Below are 8,263 nucleotides of genomic sequence, written 5' to 3'. Positions count from 1 at the left end.
TCAAGGAGAAAAAAAAAGCAGAGCAGCAATGATCGAATCCTTTTTTTTTTCAGTCGTTACATCCAGGAAGAAAAAAAAAACAATATTAAAATGAATAAATATTCCTTTTGGAGTTTTCATCTCAACATGGCAGCAACTTGAAAACCTCAAAATTAATGCATTTAAAGATGGTTTACTACTCCATTCTTGAGTCCACAAAATGTGAAATTGATGAAATGTGAAAGTCATATAAAATGATACATTAACAAATGTTTAATGAGTCACTGACAGATTAAGCTACTGTTTTGTTCAAGAAACATTGCAAACTTTCTCCCAAATACTTTTATTTCAGCCATACTGCTTCAAGGCCAATTGCAGCACTTGCAGGAGTCCCAGTAAATGAGACCAGGCTGGCAGCGGTGCTTGTAGGTGTTTCCTCTGAAGCACTGGAAGTAGGTGTTGAGGTCAGCTGGGTTCGGGTACAGGCCATCAGGGCGGCCATGACAGAAACTGGCACTGGGGTCCCTGGTGGTGGTCGGAGCTGGGGTGGTGGTAGGCTTAGGGGGGAAGCCTGCAGAGTCAGACATATAAATTGCTTTATAAATAACTCAATTTTACCAAAACAGTCCTGGCGAGTTGACAACTTGACTGCTGTCACATGCCCTGGAACACTGATATGGAAACAATATTCACCCATTGACATCCTGAGGTGGTTGATGAGTGGATATGAGCCAGCTGAACAGAAGGATCCACCAAAGTCATCCATGTCAAGAGTCCACACGTGAGCACCTCCCAGGTTCCTGCCTGTCATCCACTCAACCTAAAATAGGATTAATGTCAAAATCACTGTTTGAGAGCTAAAAGCAATGTCTCTGCATGAAGGAATTAAATATTAGATCACAGGACATGCCTCCGGCCTACTGATTGACAGGAGTGTCATTAAAAACTGATATGACTGAGACACAAATAGCTTGTATTTTCACACATCGCGAGAGGTATGCGCAGCTCCAACAATGACAGCTTCTCTTGTTATGTACAACAATGAATATGAAGAAGTAGGGCTGGAAGATTAATCTAAATTTAAATCATGATTTCGACTTTCGATCTCTAAAACGTTATAATCGAAGGAAAACGATTAATGTATAGAATGGCGCGGTGCGTTTATAAATTTCCGATGTTAGGAAAGTACCCTGAATGCATCATATTGCTTGCTTAGGAAAGGGTATAGTGCATGGGGTCCCCAAACTACGGCCCACGGGCCGGATACGGCCCGTCAGCACATTTGGCCCGGCCCTCTAACCCTCCTGTTGTCCTCGGGTCAAAATGACCCGTCACTGTGTTAAAAACGCCCCAAAAACCCCCTAACTGCAAACAGCGGTGTCTACAAGCCTACTGGAACCTACAAAAGGATTATAAGGAAGGAACACAAGAACTTTAAGAGACTGCTCATATGTGTCAGAGAGATTCTGCTCTGACAACTGAGCTGAACTTTTATCTGTTAAGATTGTGCATGGCACAACAGAAAGTTAATGTTCCATGGCTTTTTTTTCTATGAAGAACCCAGAGAGAGTTATTTAGTTATTATTTATTTCCTGTTTTTTCTGTGAAGAACTCAGAGAGGGTTGTTTAGTTATTGTTTATTTCATTAATAGTGTTATTGTTTGTTATGTGGCCCTCACAGGAAAAAGTTTGGGGACCTCTGGTATAGTGTATGTGCTTCTACCGTCTATGAGCGTGCTTTGAGCTGTTTAATGACACCATAGTTGGGGTTTGCTGTAAAACTAAACACACAACAAAAATAATTACACACAATGTAAATTTAAATTAAAAAACATGCTTCGTTTAGATCGCTAGCGCTAATGCTAAAGTCAATGGAGGATCCGATTCATGCTAACAGGAAATTAGCATTGAATTCATGAGTGATATATCTTCTAATAACCAATAGTCACACACAAATCCTGTGGAAACGCAAGCGCACAGGTAAAATAACACTACTCTTAAGGCACAATCCCAATTCCCAAATCGTTGGAAAATGAGCTAGATGAATACAGTTCAATTAAATTACAACTTCTTCTATTCTTGTTCTAGTGTGTACTAAATCCATCCACGTCCGGCACTACGCTGCCCCTATGAGGCCAAAACACATATGAACAGCTGGTATTTGGTTTTGTTTTGTTGGTTTTTTTCTAATTGCTATTATTGTGGTATACAGTACTCTAATTTACTTTCTTACTAATTTCTTTTTTGTTGTCCTTTAAAATATATTCATTTTTTTATTTGTGACATTTTCATTTTCATTCAAGGAATTTTCCTTTCCCCAAAATTTAAGGATACAAAGATCCAAGGACTTTTTTTGTCATACCAACACACATTTACACATGTGTAAAAAAAAAAAAAAAACCATGACAAGGGCCAAGATACTATCCCCAAGATTCCAGGTTAACCCCGTAAGTCCCAAGACTTGTGAAAATAAATATGATAAAGAGATCAGGGTAATGCTTATTCAAGACCTCTGTTTGTGTAAAAAGACAGAAAGGGTGTTGATGTGGCAGAAAGAATATGCAAGAGGGTTGAATTTTACATCGTATTTACAAGGCCATTTTGTACTTGACAAATCGTCTTCAAGAATTAAGTGTTCAAAATTCAGGGATGAATGGACATGAGGCATTGATGATAGCTTAAATAGTTGAGTTTTAGTAGTTGAATGAACACTAAAGTTTGAAATCACAGAATAACCGTTTATATAATCATGATTTTTTTCTCCATCATCATCCAGGCCTACGAAGAAGCCACTTGCATGATGTGATGTCTCCATACCCGATTACCAATCGCCCTGCTAGTAGTCCATTTGCCCATGACCCTCACCATGAAAGGCTTTCCAGAAAATGGTGCTTTTGTTACCTTGGATGAAAAGCTGCGCTGGTCATCATAGCCAACCCAAGCACTGCCAAAGGTGGCATATGGAACGCTCTGTTCAGCAATCCATTCTACCGAAGCACTGGAGATGAAGTCGCAGACCTGAGACAAAAGAAAAGTGAAATCCCAAATCAGCTCCTTGTTCAATTGGCCTCCATCCACACCTTCACTTTTTCTTTTTTTTTCTTTTTGGACTGCACATCTTACAAGTTGAAGTTGTATTACTAACAAAAATAAATGACAGACTATCAAACCAACATTCGGCTATTTGACAAAGTTCATATTTTGGGGTCTACAATATCTGACCTCATAGAAAGCCCAGAAACCAGCCGTGCGAGTGTATGGCCCGGCGTCAGCTGCTCCGTTTGACGGTGCTCCCAAGCCAGTAGCACCAGTGTGAAGGCGGTAGGTTCTTCCATATGAAGGGAAACCCAGGAGTAGCTTCTCTGCTGGTGCTCCCATATGCAGCCAATGGAACACAGAGGAGTTCTACAATTTTGAAATCAACATGCATTTTGAGTCTGAGTTTTTCACTGTTTTGATTGTGCCAGAATCGCAACTTTGAATCAATAGCCCACAAAGGAGAATTATTCTCGATATTCTGAAAATAAAGCTGTACGACTGCAAAAATAAAGTAAAATGTCTTGAAATTCTTGCCAAGTTACACATCAATGTTCCACATCAGCAATGAAATCAGTGCATGGAAAGTCTTTCGCTGCTGTTCTTCTACTGATGGATATGCTTGTGAGAATTCAATCATAAACATTTTCATTTTCTAGGTAATTATGTATTGAAGAATGAAAAAATTACAACCTTGTTCTCTTAAGACGACAATTTTGTTCTCGTCATACTCTCGGGTTTGTTTCTTGTCAAAATTTACATGTTATCCTTCGATTGTGACTTTATTTGCTTGACACTTTGCAGTGGTTCTCGTAATTTCATTTTTTTTCTCATTGTCCTTCTAAGCCACCTGGAGTAATTGATATTATTCATATTGTTGATGGATTGGCAATTTGTTGTCCAAGCTCATAATTATACACTATTCAATGAAATAAAAATAATACAAGCCAAGATAAACATGTTCACCATTACTTCTACTCAGCATGTACATGTTCTGTATATACAGAGCACCGACTCATTAATTACAGTTTTTGTCGTGAAAGGAAAGTCATTCAACTGTTTCCATCGCGACTTTTTAAAATGTTCATCGATTAAACTGAGTTGAGTCTCCATTTTCACTTCTCGCCCCAGCAATTGAAGAAATGCGTTAAGAATCTAACCATACTCATCCTTTCACATTGTGCCACAATCAGTGCATATTCCTTTTGTTATATATTGACGATATTCATGAAAGCCCCTCTAGGGGGAAATTCAACTCGTCACTCCAGTGTACACTTGAGGGTTACGCGCCACGCGCAGAAACGGATCACACACATGCGGCAAAGAGAGAATGAGAGTGAAAGAGGCGCACAAGAGTGCTGTGTGTTTCTTACGATATTATGATGAATGTGTGATCCTGAGTCCACAGAACTTGGGTACAGAGGACTGTTGTGTCCAGTTGCTGCCTCCCAGTGTCCATGGAAGTCATAGGTCATGAGGTTGAGGAAGTCAAAATGTCTGTGGGTGTCAGAAACATTTTTTTTTTCTTCTTTCAATGCACACCAGAAGATTCCCCTTCATATTAACCCTTTCAGAGACAGCAGTTACTACAGCTTATCATGTTATCAGGTTGCAATATGCATGAAAGGGTTAAAATACATGTCTCAGTTTGTGTGCCTTTCTTATTCCTATTAATGCGTTTCATGAATTCATTTCATGATCATGTATCATTTGAAAAGGCCGCCTGTGGTGAACAGCGTGATCCAGTCGAGTGAGGCGAGTGCCTTCCAACTTACAGCGCAATCAGGTTGACCTCGTAAGATCTTTCGATAGTGGCGCGGATTGAAGCAACATTGGCTGACAGCAGGAGCTGAGTCTTTCTGGAGTTTCTGGCATCCTCTTCAAAAGCCGCAACCAATTCCTAGAGAAGAAACCCGCAGAACAAATCAAATCACCCGCATCACTTGTAGGTCCCCATTTATTTATTTATGTTTTACTACCAGTACTACTACTGGCCTACCAAACATTGGACTGTGGACTATTTTAACATTTAGTTAAAAAAAGAAGACAAGTCATCATAATTATTCATTAAAGTGAAAAATAACAGAATAAATTAACTACAAGCAAGAGTGCATGTTTAATACTTGATTGCACCATAATATGAGCGTTTTGGTTCAGGTTTTATCAGATTTTTTGCAAAAGATTAGAAAATGGGTTTGCGTTCGCTTTGCATTTAGCAGCCAACAATGTTCATTTCACAAAGACATAGTGAAGTGCAGTGAAGTGCTATTATATATTTCTTTATGCTTCCGAAATGTACTTGTTGAAAGTAAACAGCCTCAGATGCTAACCTTGGCCAGCAAAGTGAATCTCTGTTTGTCCTGCAGTGGGCTGCCGTTGTGTGCCGGATATTCCCAAGCCAAGTTCAGCCCATCAAAGTTATGAGTTCGCAAGAAGCCGATGGCCGACTTTATGAAGGCGGCACGAGTCTCTGGCTTGGCAACCATGGCAATGAATCTGGTGGCGCACCAAAAGAAAACAATGACAGTGGGCAAGGAATATTGGTTGTGTTTTAAAGGATGTCGTGGATTTTGTCCAACAGTACTTACGGGCTGATTCCATTGACTGTGCCTCCAACTGACAGCAGAGTCTTCAGTGCCGGATTACTAAGAGATGATAATATATACAATATTAACTGAGAATTTTCAGGAATTAAAATGAGTGGCCTCTTCAGAATTTAAAGCACATGCTACAATTGTAAAAATAAACATCATACTGCATAGATCATAAGTATGATTTATAATCTCTTGTAACAATTCTAATTGTTATTATAGATGTATATGTAAATGTATAGAGATTTAGATGAAAGCCGTGGGAAGCCCACAATGCGGCAGCTCACATGTCCTTGAGGCCGTTGAGTCTGGCGTACTGTTGCTCATCATTCCACTCAATGGTGGCGATTTGGTTGAAGCTGTTGATGGTGGCGAGCGTGTAGATGACGTGTGTGCACAGGAAAGGGTCAATGTTGTCTGGGGTGAACTTGGCACTGCCAGGCCTATACTGGGCCCAGTTGGTCATGTGACACACCAACTTATTGGAAGAAGCTGAGGGAAGACAGGAGAGAGAACAGAGAGGTTATCTTTTCCCTGAAAAGCGGTTCCATCAATTGGTCTTTAGAGGTTTTCCTCTAGCAAAAATAAAAACACTTTGTGGTATAAAAATAAACAGGTGTAATGCAATGAGTGGTTGAGACTGTAATAGAGACATGCAGGTGTCATCATACATTCATCCAACCTACCCATCCATTTTCTGATCTGATTATCCTCACAAGGGTCGCGGGGCATGCTTGGTGTTTAAAACTTTGAATGGGGAATTTGTGACCCACTGGAGAGGCACCCATGATCTGTACTGTTGAAGTATTAGGAGAGATGTGTGGTGATGTATTGAAGCAGGAAGTGCACATGTTTCGAATGAATGTGAATAGTAGGTTTTTTGATGAGCGAAAGTACACTATTTTAGATTGTATTTTGCTGTATTTTTCAGTCTATTACTTAAAATGCAACTTCCCATGGTAGTAAAAAAAATAAAATAAAAGTAGTAATGCATCCAGGAAAGGAAAATTGACACATTATGAGTATGGCTGGGTTTTATTTCTTCATGATAGCCAAACACACACTCATTGTACACCTGTAGGTTAGATATCTGGGAGAAATTGTTCCCCGCTTGAAATCAGAAAGCGAAATGTGGCCTGCGCTTACAGTACGTAAAAGTAATTAAGTATAGATTCATTTGACATATTATATACACACTACGTGTAGATTCATTTGACATATACACACTACATATAATCTAAATTATAAGTACAGTAAAATACTGTCAAAACTGTATTTTTTTTAATTACTGGGACTGTATTTTACTGTCAGAAGTGATCCAGTAAAATATATTTTACAATACAATGTACATCTGAAAAATCACTTAGTATGGCCTATTCTCTGTGAATCCTGGTAGTCACAAAGAGTTTTTATAGATATTATACCCATCCCTGTCTTGATAACAAACAAGGCAGTCACTAAACAGATTACCAGTACTAACCTTACTCAAGGTGCAAACAAAATGACAGCAAGTATGTAAAACACATTCGCTGTTACAGTACGACTATGGAGGAGGAACAGCAAGGCGCAAGGCTCCATTCAAGCTAGAACTGCCACGGAAATGAGTATAAAAGTGTGGCAACTGAACCGTACAGGATACTCATTTTACCAATTTTATGTAAAATATGTAGTAATTGTATCTCAACACAGCACTAAAGTGAAACGATAAGAGAATTTTATTTTAAGAAAAAATAAAAAAACAAATACAGCTTTCATTAATTTAGTTCTGAATATGGATCTAAGTGTACGGTGAACATACACTCATTTTCGACTGACGAGTTAAAACATTTCGCCATGCAAACTGCTTACCTATGTGCAGAGTTAGGAGAACACTCAGAGCTGCCAAAACAAAAGGAAACAGGACGGATTAATATGTGAAAAGGATTATTTGGCTAATGGGAGCAGAGCACATTTTCATTTTACAGTAGAGTGGTATCTCTACTTACGAAATGAATTGGTTCTGGAAGAAATTTCTTAACTAGAAAATGTTGTAAGTAGAGACGTGTTTTACATGTAAATGTCCTAATCCGTTCCACTTTTTCTGGGTGATTCACATTTACGTAGAGCTATCGGAACGCGCCATGGGCCGAGGGGCGAAAGACAAGGACGCTGCACACACACGCATATCTATCTATACACATCGACAAATTCGGTAGAGCCCCTCTTAGCCAATGGGATGCCAGGATGGTGATCTGTAATAGCCAATGGCAGAACAGCTATAAGTATGTTCCTTTCAGGAAACTCGGAGTTGCGATGAGCAGCCCATACTGTATTTTTACCTTTTGTATCTTTAAATTTCTTTCGTAACAAGAGGCAATATTTTCCTGTTGAGGCGTTTCATAACTTGGAAACCTCGTATGAGGAGACGTTCGTAAGTAGAGGTACCACTGTACATGACAAAAAGATGCTCCCCAACACAGAGGAGAAAAAAAAGTGCATTTCATTTGAAAGCACAAAAAAGGACGAGAGTAATGTTTCATAATCTAAAAATAATTTGAATATGTTCTGTATAATAATAAACTACAGTCATTGTCATTTATTTTTGGCCTGATCCTTTCAGTTATTTGAACCTGCAATTTAACCAAATATAGATATTTACCTATGAGGAGTTTCGCCAT

The 8,263-nt window shown here is 39.0% G+C and overlaps 1 protein-coding gene across 1 annotated transcript; it reads right to left on the bottom strand.

The window, feature by feature from the left end:
* Positions 1-285: 285 nt before the first annotated feature.
* On the bottom strand, positions 286-8,263 carry chia.1 (chitinase, acidic.1). The gene is made up of 11 exons (XM_086117642.1): positions 8,245-8,263; positions 7,455-7,484; positions 5,894-6,098; positions 5,604-5,660; positions 5,346-5,511; positions 4,791-4,915; positions 4,389-4,512; positions 3,202-3,384; positions 2,881-2,997; positions 673-799; positions 286-550 (listed from the first exon to the last, which is right to left on the bottom strand). The coding sequence occupies exons 1-11, from the start codon at positions 8,261-8,263 to the stop codon at positions 342-344; spliced, it is 1,362 nt and encodes a 453-aa protein (XP_085973768.1). The 3' UTR covers positions 286-341.

Source organism: Hippocampus guttulatus, chromosome 8 (genome assembly GCF_054856545.1).
Source record: "Hippocampus guttulatus isolate MCC_2025c chromosome 8, RoL_Hgut_1.0, whole genome shotgun sequence".
Classification (NCBI taxonomy): domain Eukaryota; kingdom Metazoa; phylum Chordata; class Actinopteri; order Syngnathiformes; family Syngnathidae; genus Hippocampus; species Hippocampus guttulatus.
Note: the sequence above shows the minus strand (reverse complement) of the source record. Positions and strands in the feature narration are given on the sequence as shown.

Bases quoted from the DNA above. Each gene is read 5' to 3' on its own strand.
- chia.1 (XM_086117642.1), bottom strand. The intron at 6,099-7,454 runs GTAAGCAGTTTG...GTCTTCCCTCAG, and splicing joins TCTCCTAACTCTGCACATAG to CTTCTTCCAATAAGTTGGTG. The intron at 4,916-5,345 runs GTTAGCATCTGA...TTTCTTCTCTAG, and splicing joins GATTCACTTTGCTGGCCAAG to GAATTGGTTGCGGCTTTTGA.